The following is a 17539-nucleotide window of genomic DNA, read 5'->3' as shown; positions in this document are numbered from 1 at the left end:
ATCAAGCACTTGAGAATCACCTAGAGAACTTTGCAAAATACCAAGGCCCAGGCTCCAAACCGGATCAATTAATACAAATCTGTAGGCAGAAGTCCTCTGCATCAGTATTTTTCCCCCAGGTACAGCCAGATGGCAACCACTGGTATAGAGATGGCAAGATAACCCAAGGAAGGATAATTAAGGTTGACACACACTCTAACCCCAACACATACATAGGGCTTGCTGTCATTCTTAGGATCCTAGCACCCCAGAAACAACAGCCCACAGAATCCCCCAACTGCCAGGACCTCCTCAAGCTTTGTCCCTGCAACGCATTGTCACTTTATCTTAATTTGTTCATTAGAAGCCAGTTGTTAAGGCCCCACTTGGGGAAGGTATCCAGTAGAATTTGCTGGTTCTTGAGGTGCATAGGAGGGGTGCTGACGCCTTTGGACCACTGGGGTTGGGAAGGCAAGTGGGCTACCAGAAGAGGTTTCCCTGGAATGAGGGAGAGCTGCTTCAGGGTGGAGAATCTGCATTTTTGTCCCTCCCTGTAGGTCTCTGTGGTCTTGGGAGAAACTGCGGCCCCTTCTTAGATTTCTCTGGGGGAAATACCAGGAATGATGTGGCACAGAGGGAAGAAGGTAGTCAGAAGTGGGTGGTATGGTCGGGTATATCTACATTTGACCCTGGGGCCTCAGTAAACCTCTGATAAGCTTGGGGTCATTCCCCCCTGAGAAGGGATGGAATGTGGATATGGTTCAGTAACACTCAACAGTGACTCAAGCAACACTGATGGCTTGACTGCCATGTATTGTAAAAACTTAAAAAGGCAAACTGAGGAAAACATTGACAGCAAAATATGCATAAAGGGTTACTATGTTAATAGGTTTTACAAATCAGTAAGAAACACTTTTAGGACCTTCAAAGAACAATGAATAAACAGATGATTCCCAGAAGAGAAAAACAGTGATGATTATTTAACTCTTGGTAGTAATCAGGAAGTCAAATAAGAACATTCCCACTACCAAATTAACAAATGTTTATTTAAAGTCATACTATTCAGTGCTGGTGATGATGGTTCAAGTATTTGCTTTTAATAATAGCAAATTCATAGATAGCTGGCCCAGTCTCACTGCTCCAATTCCCTCCCTCCTTGTTTGGAAGGTAGTATTATTCCCATTTTGCCAGTGCAGAAACTAAGACACAGAGGTCAAGTAACTCATCCAAAGTCACACAGGTGATGTGCAGTGAGCCTGCTTGACTGCAGGTAGAAGTATGAATGAAGAGGGGCCTGCGAGTCTCAGTTGGTTAAGTGATCTCGGCTCAGGTCTCTTGCGTGGGGGCTGGTGTGGGTTCCAGCCTGGGTCCGACTCTGTGCTGACAGCTTGGAGCCTGGAGCCTGCTTCAGATTCTGTGTCTCCCTCTCCCTCTGCCCCTCCCCTGCTCATGCTCATGCACACGTGCGCTCTCTCTCTCTCAAAAACAAATAAACATTAAAAAAAAAAAAAATGAAGTGTAAATGAATATGAAACCTTGCCCTGCGGGCAGTTTGGAAACACATACCAACCCTTTAAGAATGTTCATTCCTTTTTACCTAGTAATTCTACTTCCAGGAATCCATCCTAAGGAAACAACCAAGATGAATCATTTTGTTTTCCAATGCACATGTGAAATCATAGCATGTCCATTATGATGCTGGGTTGCGGTTGCGTCATAATGTACGTTTAGTACGTGGCATGACAGTGGGGGCCAGTTCATGATAAAACGCTAAACGAAAAGAAGTTCAAAAAAATATCTATATGATATGTACATACGTATGGTAACAGACTGTGGTTTCTGTGGGTGGTTGGATTCTGATTTTCTCGTCATCTTTTTCTCTGTTTTTACAATCAGCACTTATTAATTTTAAAATCAGAAACAAAACCTCTGTGTCTTCCGGTTTGTGTGTGGTTGATGCTGTTTCCAAGGCGCGCGGGGCGGCGGGGATCCCGCGGCAGGATCTCCTGAAGACCGCCTGCCCGGCCGAGATAGCCAGGGACGCTAACGGGTTTTCGCCGCCCGGGAGCCGGCGGTTACTAAGCCGCGAGGTGGCGCGGCTCCTCGGAGGAGGGGCGCTGCCCAGAGCGCAAGTTCGAACACCCTCGGGAGGGTGGCGCGGGCGGGGGCAGTCCCCGCAAACAAGTGTCGCCATGCCGCCAGCGAAGAAGTTCTCCCACAAGGTCTCCTGGGGTGGTTCGTCGCCCAAGCAGCCCAGGTGAGCCGGGGATGAGGTGGTCCCGGGCTGCAGGGCCTCCCAGGAGGGGCAGGGCCCAGTTGGGGTGGGGGCCTTGTGCAGGAGCCCGAGGAGCCCGAGAGCCGGGCTGGGGCCCGGGCTTGCCTCCGGAGAGGTGCCCGGGGACAGTGGCTTCCTCATTGCCCTGCTGACCAGCGAACCCTGGCCTGGCCTCCAGAAACACCCCGGTGCTCAGTGACAGCCCTCGCCGTCACGCACGTCCCCTCTGCAGGGCCTCCGGCCCAGACCGGGACTCCGCTTTCTCACTCACCTCCTCGCTTCCAACCCTCCACTTGCGCTACAACTCTAACCCGGATGAGTGGGACAAGAGGGCCATAGGGAGCTACTACGAGTTGTACGCGGCGGCGCTGGGCAACCTGGAATGGTTGCGGTTCTGTCTGAGTCGGCACCGTGAGGAAATCCCGGCAGATGACAAGGTGAGGCCTTGGAGCTTGGGGGCAAGACCTGAAGTCCTCTGCACTCACAAAAATCTCCTGACATACTTGTTCCCTGGCAAAGATGTGCCTGTGCAGCATCCGCAGATGTCCTTTTCTGTGTAGATTGTCCTAATTCACCTTGCTACTGTGGGAGAGCCATTTGGGGGCGGCCAGCAAGGGTGCGCACATATGGGGCTGGGGGGTGGGAAAGGAGTGTGAGCAAGGGATCCCTGGGGGTCAGGGAAGAGGGATGGGTAATCCTAAGGAATCGCTCTCTAGGTTAGGTCGTGAGCCCTGCTCAGTCTTCTCCTGTCCTCCTCTGGTCTCCACAGGGTTTCACTGCCATCCACTTCGCAGCCCAGAGTGGCAAGCTTGCATGCCTGAAGGTCTTGGTAGAGGAGTACAAGTTTCCCGTGGACCTGCCCACCAACAATGGCCAGACACCCCTGCACCTGGCCATCCACAAGGACAACAAGACCATGATCCTCCCCTGCATTCACTACCTGCTTAAGCAAGGGGCGGCCCTCAACACGTGAGTCCAGCCTGTGTCCAGAAAGTGTCTTGGAGCATGGGCAGATAGGAACCCCACTTCCAGGTAGGCAGATCCATGCAGGACAGGGAGAGGGCTATGGGGTGACAAGGATTGGGTCCCACATAATGCAGCCAACGAGCCCACATAGTGTGGTAAGGAGATCAGGCTCTGGGAGAGGACAGGCCTAGTTCAGATCCCAGCTTTGCCATCTGCTAGCAAACGGAAAGACCTCAGGGAAGCCACTCGACCCTTAGCCTCAGTGCTCTGGTTCCCCAGCTTGTCAGTACACTAGAGTCACCTGTGGAGCTTCACAAATACCAGTGCCTGTGTTTCAATCAAAGGTTGAAATCGGTATGGGGTGTGGTCTGGGCCTTGGAAAGCCTAAAAGATCCCCAAGTATTTCTAATTTGCAGCAAAGTTTGGGAACTATTTCCTCAGTGTTTTCAACTGAAATTTGAGAGGATGACATGAGACTATTGTGATAATGGAGGAAGTACATGAAAAGGGCATGGATGGCATATGAGGGACTGCACTCATTCATATACACAGAGCGCCAAGCCAGAGTTGAGGAATAGAGCAGTGAAGACATAGAAACGGTCCCTGCTCTTATGAAGCTGATATACTAGTGCAGGAGCAGACAGGAAGTTAACTAATAATAAATGATCAAAATGACAATGTAGTGAGTGGTTACAAGAAATAAACAGGGTGATGAGGTGGTGAGTAAAAGAGGCAGGGAGAGGATCCATCTTGGAAGGGGAAGTCACCTCTAAGGACATGACATTTAAATTGCAGCCTGAAAACTGGGAGCAAGCCAGCCATGCAAAGAACCAGGGAAAAGTGTCCCAGGTAGAGGGAATATGATGCGCAAAGATCACATGTTGGCAAAGAGTGGGACAAGGTCAGAAGATGAGGTTGAGGTGGAGGCAGGGCTCAGGTCATTCAGGCCTTGTGCGTCATGGCCAGGCAGGGGTAGGTACAGGAGGGCTGACTGACTTACGAACCAGTAAGGTTAGTGCCTCTAAGCTCCAGCTAACCCAGCTCTTCTTCCAGCAGTTCTTAACAGTTGCATTTCCATATAATCAGACTTTTATCATTCACTTAGTCCAAACCCTCCTTCCACAGTTGAGGAAACTGAAGCTTAGAGAGGAGAAGGGATGTGCCAGAGTCACCCAGTGGGGCTGGTGGCAGAGCAAGTCTGGAAGCCAGTTTGCCCACCTCTCTGATGGGCAGATGCCCTTTGTCCCTCCTCTCTGCCCTCTTCCCCCCTGGTGGGGCCCTCTACAGTCAGACATGCAATGGCTCCACACCCCTCCACCTGGCGGCCTGCCAGGGCCTGCTGAAATGTGTGAAGGTCCTGGTGCAAAATGGGGCCGATGTCCATGCCCGAGATGCCATGGGCTGCAAACCCATCGACTACTGCAAAATATGGAATCACCGCGACTGTGCCAGGTGAGAGAGTGAGAACCACCCACAGCCTGCCGCCCTTCCCCTGGGGCCCTCACCTAAGAACTTTTGAGAGGGGGGTCCGGGCTGGGAGAGAGGTCTGCTGAGGAGACTCCTGCCCAGGATATTATTCCCAGGGCTTTCCGCAGGGCCTCACTCCTTTGGGTTTAGCATTACCCTTCCTTGCCCAGAGGCCCTGGGTCCTCAGCAGGAGGGTGGTGATCAGACCATCAGACACTTTCCTCTCTCACCTTAAATGACAGTAGTTAGTCAGAGGGGCCTTGAGCAGTGGAGGAATGTGTCTCTGGTGGCTCCTCTCACCTATATCAGGCCTTCAGCAGCCAGTCTTCCCAGCCTTGGTTAAAGCTCAGTCATCAGAAGGATGACACACACCCCCACCTTGGCACCAGGTTCTTGAAGGATGCCATGTGGAAACGGGACAAGAAGGACTTTGCTTGTGAGATGGGGAAATTGAAGACGCTCAAGGACCAGCTGGCCCTCATGGAACAGGACTACCTGACTGAGTATCAAGTAAGGGGGAGGGGTGGACAGGGGTGCCCAGCAGCCACTGCTATCCAAGCATGTGAGCAGAGGACAAGTGCACTCACATGCACAGTTATTTAGAAGAGTGGTTGGTAGCAATCCCACCCAGAAAAAGCCTCCCTCTCCCCATCCTCTGAAATTCCACCCTTAAAAGCCACTCCTTTACATCAAAAGTCTTGTTTTGTGTTAGAAAGCAAATACAGCTTAAATTAGCAAGAATTTATGGCACCCCTCCCTAGTGCATTGCCTCCTTCTGGATTAGGAGGAAAACCTCTAATGAGACCCATTCCCTGCGTATACTGGGATTCACATTGATTAAACAGACCCATCCTTTGGGGCACCTGGCTGGCTCAATCAGTGGAGCATGTGACTCTTGATCTCAGGGTTGTGAATTCAAGCCCCACATTGATTGTAGAGATTACTTAAAAATAAAATCTTAAAAATATCCATCCTTTCCAACACACTGTACTCTCTGCTAGGAACCTGCTGGACCCTGAGGCTCCAAAGATAAATGAGATGTGGTCCCCTCACTCAAGAAGCTTAGGGTCTAGTAAAGGAGGTGGGTTATATTCCCACAGAGGAGGAAGGGTCCAGGAAGATGCCAGAGAGATAATGCTTAAGAGGATCTTTAAAGATGGGCAGCAGTTGGCCATAAGAAGAAGGGAAGGGGTAACCAAACAGAAGGAACAGACAGCCCTGTGGACAGGCATAGAGGTACAGGAGAATGTGGTATATGCTGAGAGTAGGCGATCAGATGTGAGTTGGAGATTGACAAACTAGAGACTTGGTGGGGGCTCAGATCTATCATGGACCTGGGCTGGGGAAGAATGGGGAAGTAGCTAAAGGATTGTAAGCAGGTGTCATTATATAGGATACGAGTCCCAAAACACCAAAAAGAAGATCCTGGGAATCCTAAGTGAATCCATAAGTGGGGAGGGCATCAGGCCTGGCAAAATCCAGTACTCCAGCTTGGTTCCAGCTGCATTTTTCTCCAGCTATCTCAACCCTACCCTCTTCTGTTGTTAGTGTCACCCAGTCCCATGTGCCCAGAGGAGGCAAAGCTCATCCATTCCCATGACTCTAAACTTTCCCAGAAGCCCCTTGCAGCTCTCCCCTTATCTCTTACTGGCCTCATTGGATCGTATGTCCATTCTTGCTCCAATCCCTAGAGGTAAAGGAAAGCCATGTGCTGGCTGACCTGGGTCTAGGGCAAGGTTGATGGAATTATTATGATTGGCTTAGCCTAATCAGAGCCTATCTCCCAAGCTGGGTCAATCTCCATACCACTTGATTGTTTAGCAACAATCTGGGAAGTGAGACACTGAAACAAGGGTGTGGAAAGGGGGCAGTTCTGTGACAAGTTGAAGGTTCAGTTCTAGTAGAGGCAGAAACAGAGAGGTAGGCTGAGTCATCACCACCCGGTGCAAAGAGCCAGCCAACTATATACCCTGACATACAAGGCCTACCACTTCAAGAAACCTGCCCAGATCGACTCCCCTGGTTCCAGACCTTCCAAACCTTTCTTTCTCCTTCCAGAGTCAAGGATTTGCCTTTCCCCCCATCAAACCAGAGGTTCTCTTAGGGCAGGACATATCTCCACTACCAGACTGGGGGCTTCTTTGGGGGTGGAGGCTTGTCTCCCCCATGAGACTTGAGGTTCCCCATAGGGCAGGGACTGTATCTCCCACTCACTCTGGAAACCTAGGGCAGAGGCTGTGTCAGATTGGAGGTCTCCTCTATGGGAGAGCGTCTATCTGCCCCATCAGCCCAGGGGCTCCCATAGGGTAATAGTTGTCTCCCTGTCAGAACAAGGGCTCCCATAAGGCAGGAGTTCCTCTCATCAGACTTAGGTTTCCCCTGGGGCAGCACTGTATGATGGGTGGCCAATGACACCTGAGGTTTTTGACGGCTATAGCCACAGGGCCCCCTTCCACAGAAGCGGGGAGGGGGCAGCTCTCCACGACTATCTTGTACCCTCTGATGTTGCAGAAAGAGCACCAAATTCTGAGAGAAGCTAATTTCAAGAAGTGGCTCCACTGCAAGCAGCTGCTCCGAGGCCAATCCCTGATCCGGACCGCCAAGCGAGAGCCTTGTACCCCACGCCAGGCTATGGCCCTCTCCAAGGCCACCAAGTACCAGGGACTGAGGCCTCCCAAGAGCTTCTACCCCTCCCCAGAGGCGCGCCTGCGAGAGACACTGCGGCCCAAGCTGCAGCCCTTGAGGACACACACGCCCATCTACATGCAGCCCATGGTCAGGCGGCCCAAGTCATGGAATGTTAGCAACAATCCTGCCAGATCACCCACCACCCAGATCGGCTACATGCAGGGCATCCGCCTGGGTGTGCATCCAGACCCCAGCTCAGAGCATGACTTCCGCAGCTTCCTCAAGGTGAGGTCCGACAGGCACGGTAGTGCCAAACTGTGCACAGTGGCCGGCAACCAGGTGGCACCTGTGCCCCAGCTGCCTTTCCAGGTGATGGTCCAAGAGCTGTACCCTTCGGTGCGGCCATACAGGATGAAAGTGCCCCAGGGCTTTTGCTCTGTCAGCATGAAGGATGTGCCCCAGAAGCGGCACTTGGGTGATAACAACTTCTGGACTGACACTCTGGCCATGAACCTGCGTGAGACATTTGATGAAGCCTTCCTGGCAGCTGTGCAAGCCCATCAAAGGCTCCCCACTCGACCCTACCTAAAAAGTCCCCCATAAACTTATTTTGGTAGGCTCTCTACCTGAGGCAGCCCAACGAAGGCTAAGATGTGATTCGTGGTGTGGATGGAGGACAGGGAGAAAAGTGCCCACAGGCTTCCCACTCTCCAGCACAAAGATCTGAGCTTCTCTCAACAAAAGCCTATATCCCAGGTCTCCCTTCTCCACAAAGCAATTTCTTGGACCCCCTCCCCCCCAGGAGATTTAAGTTAGGGCAAAGGCCTCAGAGTGGGTATCAGTCTCTATCCTGGGCCCTAGCATTGTAAAAGTGACACTTGGGTGTCCCCAATACCTCCCCTCCCTCTCAGCCCACCAGGAACAAGGCTTCCAGGATGAGGGACCGCTGGAAAATTCTGCCTCTTGTTCAGATTAAGTCCTTCAAGGTTTCTGTAGATCAGGGAGGCACAAGCAGCATATCTTGGGGGAAAGGAGGGAGGACATGTGGCTTCAGTTCGAGATTATAGAAGCACTTGCACTTCCTCCAGGTAGCTATCCTGGATCCCCTGCTATCCCCTGTACACATCACTACAAATCCTTCATTAAACAAACATTTATTGAGTGCTTTCTATGTACCAGGCACCAAGCCAGGCACTGTTGATACAAAAACTGAAGGACAGTCCCTGCCCTCAAGGAGCTTACAGTCTAGTGGGGAAATAGACCAGTAAGCAGGCAAGTAAGCCTAGAGTGAATTTGTGTGGTGTGCTGGGGGGGAGAGGGGACAGAGCTCAGAGGTAATGAAACCTAAGTTGAGAAGGTACCCAGGTGAGCAGAAGAAAGGGGAATCAAAGTGGCATCTCTGAATACAGGAAGCTGGAGCACATGGTGCAAGGTGGCAAGTGATGAGACCAGAGGCGAGCAGTAATCAGGTATCACAAGTCTCACAAGCCATGCTAAGGGGTCTGGACTTTATCCTGAGAGCAGTAGGGAGCCATGAAAGGTTATAGGCCAGGGAGTGACCTGATCAACTATACATTTTAAAGACAACTCTGGCTGTGGGACAGAGAAGCAGAAGGAGGCTGTCACAATAATCCAGGTATAAGTTGATGACAGTGGCAGTGGCTTGAATCGAGATGTTAGGAAAGTAAATTTAACAGTTTTTAGAGACTGGATGGGGGTGGGGAGGGGCCGAAAAAGCAAGCAGGGCTAGAAAGCCGGTTTCTGGTCTGGCTCCTGAGAAGTCTTGGGGCCACAGCAGGTACCCAAAAGAGGCAGGTTTACAGAGGACAGCAACAAGTGCCCTCTGGCCCATGAGAGTTGTCTGTGCACCCAAAGGCAGAACTATGGTTCAGAAGACCAGGAGGGACATCGGGGCTGGAGGTCAACTCTCAATTCCTTGGCAAAGAGTCCTTGAAGCCATCAGCATGGATGGGCTCCTCCAGGGAGCCCACAACAGAACCCTGAGAAACCCCATGTGTGGGGGGCAAATGGAGAGGCCTGTGCAGGAAACTGAAAGGAAGAGCCAGAGGTAGGAGGAAAACCAGCCAGAGGAGGGCCAGTAAAGTGCAACTCAAGGAGCTGGGGGTGGTCAGCCCTGTCAGATGCTGCAGAGATCCAGTAGGATATGAGAGGACTTAGCACAAGGCCACCGGCAACCCCCAGGCGAGAAGCCATATCATCATGGTGAGGAACAAAGAAGTGGATGGCAAGGGAGAGCAGGGCCAACTGCTGACCCACAGTGAAGATGGTATCGGCCTCCTGCGTCTTCCACCTTGTCCTCCCTTGTCTGCATAGGACAAAAAGGCCCGGCCATCTCCTCCCCACCAAGAAAAAACCAAAATGTGCTACTCCTCTCAGGCAAAGGGGCAGGCTGGTATTCTTAAGAGAACAGGAAACACTAACGTCAGGAGATGCGGGGCTGTGGTGGGACTTGAGGCAGGATATAGAAAATTTCAAGCACAGACGCCTTCCCCGGCTTAAAGGTACTACAGATGCACTGTCCATCTCCGCACCCGCCAGCCTCGCTCTGAGGTAGAGGACATGGCTAGGAACGGCTCTCGTGGGGGCTGCACGCCAACGTGTACGGCTGAGTACTTGCAAGGCACTGTAGCTGGAGTGCAAAGTCAGCATATGCTGGTCTGTGCCAGGATCTGGCCTGCCTTCTTACAAGACTGAGGTCATCTCCTCAGGAGCCAAGAGCACACAGAAGAGAGGGCCAGCCCTCGTGTGCTCTTAGAGTGACAAACCATTTCTCCCCTCAGTCCCAGTTCTTAAAAATTAGGCTGTAACCCAGGCTGCCTGAAAGCCAATTTCTATTTTGTTTCTCCTCAGGCCTGAGACAGAATTCGGCCAGAAACCACTCCTTTTCCCCAGGGGAAGACTTGCAAGTAGGATATTGCAGATATTCTGAAAATCCAACCCAGTCCCAAACTGTGCCTCTCTGTACCCAGTTGTGACAGCCATGGAGCCGCAGGTAAAGAAGAGATGGAAGAAAAGGGAGGGGGCATGAGAAAGGCCGCCTCCACCCAACTCCCCTGATCTGGCTCAGCTCCTCAGCTCCTCATCGCTGCTCATTTCCCACAAAAGGCCATGACAGCAGTCCCTTCGAGAGGGCAAGACCCAAACCCAGAAAAGGAGCCACTGGAACAGAAAAGCCCGTCCAGTCCAGGGCAGAAGAGCAATAGGAAGAAAGGGAGATGAACTTTCAGGGTATTAAGGCAAACAGTGCCACCTAGAATCTTTATTCAAATGGGAATCAGCACTTGGACAGAAATCACAGTTCAACAGCAAAAACGATTTCTCTTGGAAGTGCCAAGCCATGGCCCCTCCCCACGGCCATCTGCCCAGAGAACTTATCCCTATTTGCTCTCCAGCTTCACAGCCCCTGCTCCACCTGCCCAGGCTGAGCCAGAACCTCCTGACCCACCACAGAAGCTGGCAGGAGGGTCACAGGGAGCTCAGCTTCCGCATAACCAGGTGGACCATGGCCTCCTGGCTAAGCAGGCTCTGCCATTCCCCCAGTGCCCTCTGAGGTCACGCCCTCTAGCAACGTCAGATCTGAGCCAAGCTGAGCCCCTCGAGGAAGGTGGGGACGAGGGCTTCAGGGAGAGTCAAGGGAACGAGGGCCAGGGCTGGGGGAAGGTGCCTTCCAGGCTCACGGCCCCCACCTAGTGCAGAGGCCCAGGGGCCTGACTCTCCTGATCTTGCTCCCACATCCCCTCCCCAAGGGGTTCAGTATATCTTCTGACGACTGGGTAGAATGGCCTCTTTGATGAAGGAGAAGACAACCAGGATCCCTAAGCGTTTGCCCCGCTTGCCTTTGGTGAAGTAATTGGAGACCACGTCATCTGTGGAGACATAGGCAGGGAGATGAGTGTGTGTGTCTAAATGTGAACACGGCTCTCCCCACCTGGAGCCCAAGTGTCTCCCTCACAGGGCTGGGCTCTGGCTCCCCGTGTAGATCCAGGTCTTCCTGGTGTCATCCCACCATGACCCCTGACAAACCCCTTCTCACCTCCTGGCTGCATGGTGGAGGGCAGGATGTTTTCCCCAGCCGACAGCGACACAAAGAACGCAAACGGGATTATCCACAGACAGAAAGTGAAATAGGCCAGGACCTGGCAACAAGAGACACTGAAAAGAGGGTGCCCCGTAGGTGCCAAGGGTGGGCCGGACATGGTCACCGTGTATCTTACAGAGGCGCTCAAGGGTGCACAGAAGGCCCCACACCTGATCTCTGAAGGAGGCCAGGGCCCAGGAAGCAGAGACACGACAACCTCAGACACGGAGATAATTCAGTGGGGAAAGGTGAAGGCTGAGGATGACTGAGTGTGACCACAATCCCCAAATCCTGGTCACTAGGACAAGCAATTCCTCTGAACTAAAGGAGGCAGATGGAGGGCAAAACCATGGCTGACCCATATTCCCCAAAACAGTGACCCTGTTCTTCCCAAGGGTCTGAACTGCAGCAGCAGGGTGTGGAGGGACCCAGAGAGGAGAAAGTCTTGGCGGGCCACTGGGAGGAGCCGGGCTTCAGGACTGCAACCTGCCCAGCCCCGTGAGATGTGCATCAGACAAGGCCACCCCCCTGCCCCATCCTGACCTCAGGTGATCCTGGGAGAACCAAAGGACTTCCCGTGGGAGAGCAGTGTCCTCCCCACCTCTGCCAAAGGGTTCCCTGCTCCTCATCCACACTGCTTTCTAAAATCATCAGTATTATTTTTTTTTTAAATGTGTTATCCCTAAATAGACTGTTTCAAATCATAGCTAAGTTCACAAAGCAAATAATGCAAGTCCCCTTTACTTCCCCTGGCCCTAATAGTTCGACGTACTGAACACTTCTTACCTCTGAGAAAGGATAATATTCCTCTGCAAAAAACTGAAACGCTAGGTAGTGATTCACCACCACTAGCCCTGTTGAGGGAATGAAGAGTCAGTCAGTTTGGGGAGAATAACATAAAGCTAGACTTTTAACCTTCAAAACGCCCCTGGGAGTGGGGAGCCCTGAGTCTCAGTCCTGATTTTACACCCATCTCACAGTATGGCTATAAGCCAAGCACACCACCCTCCAGAACTCAGTTTTCCATCTGTTAAAATGGGAGCATTAGCTCCTGCCTGCCCACTGCAGAAGGCATTTATGAGCAAAACTAGAAGGCATTAAGAAAGCTCTTTGAATGGTTTACAAATGAGACTTTAATGTTACATAATTCAAAGCACTGTGACAATCAACCTGGTTTTAAGTGGACGTGAGTCCTGAAGAGTGCTCTCCCATGGGCGTGGGTGCAGGAAATCATGGGTGTGCAGGTACCAAACATACTGCCAACAGATTCTACTCTGAACTGGGCAGCAGGGAGAGGGCCTCAAATAAAAAGGCTCTCTCTCCTCAGGAATAAAAGGGCACAGTTTGCTAGGCACACTTTTAGGGATCCTCCAGATTCTGGGGGAAGGGGCCCTTCCTCGTTCTGTCCCAGGGTAGGGCTCCCTGGTCTAAACTAGTATGTTCTGGACTGACACCCACCTCCTTAGTGTACACCCACATTCATGGAGGGAGAGGTGACGTGTAGATCCCGGGGACGGGCTGCTCAGAGACAGGCATCCCTGCCTGTTCACACAGTGAGGTGAAGGACAGGCACCAGAACAAAGCGCAGCCTCAAACTGAACGCCCCACACAAACACCTCACAGCCCAGTGCCATGTCTTCCTTCTCTTTCCTCCTCTCTGGTGTCTCCCTTTCTAAGGGAGAGCTCCACCATACCTAGCCATACTCTACAAATGAGGGGAAACTGGAAGACAGATGGTGCCTAATGCCCACAAATCTTCAGACGAACTCTCTCGGGCATCTAAAGGGCAGGTTGGGGGAATGACAAAGGGAAGCCAAGAGGGCCTGCTGCTGTGGGGGGATGGGGAGGGTTCTATCCCCTGGGAAGATGCAGGAGGGGTCTGGTCTCCAGACTCCCCACACCAACCTCCACTGAACACATCCTCTGGTGGAATCAAACCAAGGTGCTCAGGGAAGAGGCCAGTCCTTGCTTTTATGCTATGCCCTCCTTGTGGATAATATTCTCTTTCCAGATTATCCCACAGAAATAGTAAAGTGGCTCTAAGAAACCCCCAATTACATCTCATATCCTGACCAAAGGCTAGATGACCAGTAATGTTTAATGGGAGAAAAAGCAATCCTGGTAACCAAACACTTCCCGGAATCTTTTCCGGGAATATCTATAATCGCCTACCGTGTGTCACTGGAGTCCATCATCTTTAAACAGATTGAGAAGCTAAGGCCAGAGAGGAGAAATGACTCTCAGGACCAGAAAGTAGTGCCAGGTCAAAACCAGAAAAGTCAGGGTCCTCCAAACACATCTGTCTACCCCAAGGCAGGTGCCTGCAGGGGGACCCACAGACCCTTGTATTAAGACTTCGGGGCAGACGACTAGTTGGCGAGCTACCTGCCTTGCCAGGGTGGGGCCCTGGGCTTTTCCTGGCTGAGTGGTTTCTTAGGAGCCATGACTATGCATCAAACTCACCTTTTCTCCCTTCTCAAATTTACCTCCCTGGGAAAGCCCTCCCTGTCTGAGTATCCCACCCCTACCACCCCATCCCCCCAAATTCTAGTCACTAGAGCCAAGGTTCACTCTAGGCTCCTCAAGTGTGAGCACCCCAAGTTCCCCATCAGCCTGGCCTCCTGGAGGACCTCAGTGGTTTTGCCTCTTTTCTCTATATCCCCACAGTGCGCCTGACTGAGCTGGGCACATGCGACCACCTCAACTGCCTCCCCAACTCTGCCCCCTCTCACCGCACGAAAGGATGAAGTTAGGCGAGGTCAGCATGATGAAGGGGAAGGTCTGGAGGAGGCCAAAGTAGACGAGGTTGGTGAAGAGGCCCACGCCAATCATGAAGGTGGGGAAGCGTTCAAAAACGTAGAGGCCAATCAGCACAGCCGTGGAGAACTGAAACAACCAGAGGTACACAGTGCAGGGAGCCTCTTCCAGGCAGCCTTCTTGGTCTCACTAACCCCCAGCCCACTCCGGGGAACACTAGGTTCATATGCTTCAGTCTCCTCCTGTTTCACAGTCACAGGTCTGGCCTCCCCAACTTGTCTCTCAGCTCCCAAAGGGCAGCGTCTTTTCACGCCATTCTCAAAAAGTTGACGGCAACCCACCATAAAGGAAAAGAAAACAGTTTACAGATCAAAGTTCAAATTTCAATTCTAGTCTTTTCTGTTTTCCTTAAAATGCTGATCATGACCTACTGAATTGATTACACAACCCAATAATGAACGACACCTGCAGTTTGAAAAAACACTGTTCTGAAGGACTTATAGCTGTCAGCACTTAACAAATGGCAGTTGGCGGAATGAAGCTGTAATTCCTATAGCAACACCCACAAACCAGGCCCCTGAACCCAGAGCTGAGAGCTATGGTCTTGTCTCCACTACTAACCCTCCACCCCAAGCCGTGCCCAGAGTGGCTGTTGACACCAGGTGACTTGAGCGGCACTGGGCTTCTCCCGTCCAAACATATGCCCCATCCCCGGCCCTTCCTGCAGCCGGCAGGAATCTGACCGCACCAGCAGGCACTCTGGTAGCTTTGACATCAATGGCAAGGATTGTGTCCTCAGGAACAGAAGCCTTCCATGAAAGCTCCGGAGGGCAGGGCTTGGGCAGGCTTCTCTCTCTTAGGACAAGCCACTTGACCCAATCAGAAAGAGGGCAATGAGTACTCCAACTCAAGTACTCAAAACTGTCCTTAGGTCCTTCTTAGTTCTAAATGCCATGAGCAGAGCAAGGGGCTACACACAATGGGAAACAACCAAGCAAAGGCCAGGCCGTGGTGCTGTCAACAGAGATGGCACTCAGCTGTCACCTGAAGGAACTGAGTGAAGCAATGCCACTTGGGGAAGGAGGTGAGGGAACACCTGTTCCAGACAGCACACTCAGGAGCCCAGGTGCAAGTCGAGGGGATAGGGGTGGCACCCTCAGGAAACAGCAGGGACACAGGTCTCATCATCCATGCCAAACTCTCCCCACTTCCTCCTTTGGAGGCAGGGCAAAAGAGGGGAAATCCTGGGAAATCTGCCACTTACCCAGATCATGTATTTTATGATCCTGCTGGTGGCCACTGTGTATTCTTCTATCAGTTCTGCCAGGTAATAGAGTCCGGCAGCTGAGGGGGTTAAGAAGAGGAACAAGCGGGGAGAACATTAGCCAGAGTCACTTCACCATTCTGGTCGTTCCTCTCTCTGCAGCTGGTCCCCACTGACCCTTCATGAACTCCAGCACGTAAGGAAAAACCAAACATGCCATGTGGTGTCGTCCCCTGACAAAACAAAACCGTCAGGGCAACTAAGGAGACTTCATAAAACTGAATGGAAACCTGTATTTGACGCCTCAGCACAATGCTAACCTCTGGTTCATAAAGGACAAGTTCATTCATTCATTCAATAAATATCTGTGGGCACCCGGCACGGGCCAGGTGCCGGGCTGAGTAATGAGAGTACAGAATAAGACAGACAAGGTCCCTTCCTTGACCCAGGGTGGGTAGGTAGGTAGTAGGCAGAGGAATCAGATGATCCCAGTGTGATAAGCCCTACTTCCGAGAAAGCAGAGGGCACCACCAAACCCCATAAGGAGAGCTTCCTTGAGGAGATGACATCTCAGCTGGGACCAAGAGTAGGAACAAACCGGATGGAAAGAGAAAGCGTGTCAAACTCCGAGAGAGTAGGCAGTACAAAGGGCCGGAGGCGAAAGAGCGGCGATAAGCCTGGAAAAGTTCAGCTCTGTACGCCCGCGAGGGTGGGACCCGCAGCGGCTGGCAGTGCGCGAGCTCGGGCAAGGGGCAATGGAGTTAGCCACTCCCAGGCAGCGCCGGGGTGCATTTTGTGACACCGGGAAGGACCCGAGGTCCCGAGGACTGCTGGGTTCAGCAAGAGAGGGCAAGACCTGACGGGACGAGGAAGGAGAGAGATGCGAGGGCCGGGAGCACCGGACAGAAGTCCCCCGGGTGGCTCCGGCGACCCGTGAAGCGACCACCCTCGAGATGCGATCCCCGGCCAGCACAGATGCCGGATGGGAGCCCGCGCGGATCCGGGTCCCGCACTCTCACCGACGGCCAGCGTGATGAAGGCCACCTGGATGAAGAGCGACAGCCAGCTCAGCACGTACATGAACCACATGGCGCCCCCGCCCCACCCGCCCCCCGACCGCCAGGACGGGCCTGCGCGCTTCGGCCCCGGCGACACGGAGCCGCCGCCACCGTCGCCGCGTCCCCGCCCCGCGGACGGCGGGACGACCGTACGCCGCCGCCGAGAGAAGCCCGGTCGGGGCGTAGCCCCCTGCCGAATCCGGCCTAGCGCCGCCCGCCGGCGCGGAGGACCAACCGCCGCGGCCGCGTATAGCACAGCTTTCGGGGAGCTGCATCCCCGGGACTGCACCGAGGGGACGGCCGGCAACGCACAGCCGGTGACGCAGCTCGCGGAGGCAGGACTGTCCCGGGGAGCGGGGAAGCGGCGCCTGCCGGAGGGACAGCCTTCGGTGTGCTCCCTGGGCTCTCCCGCTTCCAGCGTGGAGGGGTCCAGGGCGCGAGAGGGCCGCCTGACCGCTCCCCAAACAAGCACCGACCAGAAGACTCTAGGCAGGTTTGCCTACAGCACTTTATCTCGCTACCGCAGGTAACCGGGACACAATTGTTGCATGCCTAACGCGTGCCAGGCACTGTGATTAAAGGCTACGCTGCATTTTCGTAATGGAAGTTGATTGGATGACGTAGATCATTTTATGGATAGGGAAGCTGGGGCCAAGGAAGGTTACCTTGCCTCAGGTCATACATCTAGGAAGCGGCACAGGCAGAAGTTGGGGCGCCTTTAAATCAGTCATCTTCAGGCGTAACTCTCCCTTTAGGCTGAGTTCCTTTAGGGTACTTTCTTCACCTTTGTATCGCCTGCACACCGCCCGTGGCTGGCACGCAAGGCGCCCAGTTGCAGCCAAATGCATTTACTATCTACCATGGAGTGAGTTACCGAGGGGGAGGAAGGAGCAGGGCAGCCCTTGTTAAGAAGTTCTCCATCTAGTGGCCAAGACAGGCATGCAAACTAAAGTGTGCGGGATTCGGCCATGCTACTCCTCTCAGAATAACCTTTACATGCATAAACGTAAATACAAAATTAAACATTAATCAAAAATTAAATATAG

The 17539-nt window shown here is 52.8% G+C and overlaps 2 protein-coding genes across 5 annotated transcripts; one reads left to right on the top strand and one right to left on the bottom strand.

Moving 5' to 3' along the window:
* Positions 1 to 2024: 2024 nt before the first annotated feature.
* Positions 2025 to 14296, top strand: ANKRD53 (ankyrin repeat domain 53). 3 transcript variants are annotated; one of them, XM_060658405.3, is made up of 7 exons: positions 2025 to 2236; positions 2433 to 2691; positions 3024 to 3223; positions 4508 to 4672; positions 5077 to 5197; positions 7199 to 7600; positions 14082 to 14296. In XM_060658405.3, the coding sequence occupies exons 1-7, from the start codon at positions 2172 to 2174 to the stop codon at positions 14088 to 14090; spliced, it is 1221 nt and encodes a 406-aa protein (XP_060514388.1). In that variant the 5' UTR covers positions 2025 to 2171; the 3' UTR covers positions 14091 to 14296. The 3 variants fall into 3 exon arrangements, with proteins under 3 accessions (XP_060514388.1, XP_060514379.1, XP_060514370.1); XM_060658396.3 differs by lacking the exon at positions 14082 to 14296 and having other exon boundaries at positions 2487 to 2691; positions 7199 to 7955; XM_060658387.3 differs by lacking the exon at positions 14082 to 14296 and having other exon boundaries at positions 7199 to 7955.
* TEX261 (testis expressed 261) lies at positions 8454 to 17317 on the bottom strand. 2 transcript variants are annotated; one of them, XM_060658488.3, is made up of 6 exons: positions 17159 to 17317; positions 15436 to 15515; positions 14147 to 14300; positions 12201 to 12268; positions 11370 to 11472; positions 8454 to 11202 (listed from the first exon to the last, which is right to left on the bottom strand). In XM_060658488.3, the coding sequence occupies exons 1-6, from the start codon at positions 17175 to 17177 to the stop codon at positions 11087 to 11089; spliced, it is 540 nt and encodes a 179-aa protein (XP_060514471.1). In that variant the 5' UTR covers positions 17178 to 17317; the 3' UTR covers positions 8454 to 11086. The 2 variants fall into 2 exon arrangements, with proteins under 2 accessions (XP_060514471.1, XP_060514461.1); XM_060658478.3 differs by lacking the exon at positions 17159 to 17317 and adding an exon at positions 16455 to 16619.
* Positions 17318 to 17539: the final 222 nt, after the last annotated feature.

Source organism: Panthera onca, chromosome A3, assembly GCF_046562875.1.
Source record: "Panthera onca isolate mPanOnc1 chromosome A3, mPanOnc1 haplotype 2, whole genome shotgun sequence".
Lineage (NCBI taxonomy): Eukaryota > Metazoa > Chordata > Mammalia > Carnivora > Felidae > Panthera > Panthera onca.
The sequence above is the reverse complement of the archived record's forward strand: the minus strand, read 5'-3'. Positions and strand labels throughout refer to the sequence as shown.

Coding starts and splice junctions, on each gene's coding strand:
- TEX261 (XM_060658478.3), bottom strand. CDS start 16,524: ATGTGGTTCATGTACGTGCTGAGCTGGCTGTCGCTCTTCATCCAGGTG. Junction 14,301..15,435: donor TCATAAAATACATGATCTGG/GTAAGTGGCAGA, acceptor TGGTTGTTTCAG/TTCTCCACGGCTGTGCTGAT. Junction 11,203..11,369: donor CTCCACCATGCAGCCAGGAG/GTGAGAAGGGGT, acceptor ATGTCTCCACAG/ATGACGTGGTCTCCAATTAC.
- ANKRD53 (XM_060658387.3), top strand. CDS start 2,172: ATGCCGCCAGCGAAGAAGTTCTCCCACAAGGTCTCCTGGGGTGGTTCG. Junction 4,673..5,076: donor AATCACCGCGACTGTGCCAG/GTGAGAGAGTGA, acceptor CCTTGGCACCAG/GTTCTTGAAGGATGCCATGT. Junction 5,198..7,198: donor ACTACCTGACTGAGTATCAA/GTAAGGGGGAGG, acceptor CTGATGTTGCAG/AAAGAGCACCAAATTCTGAG.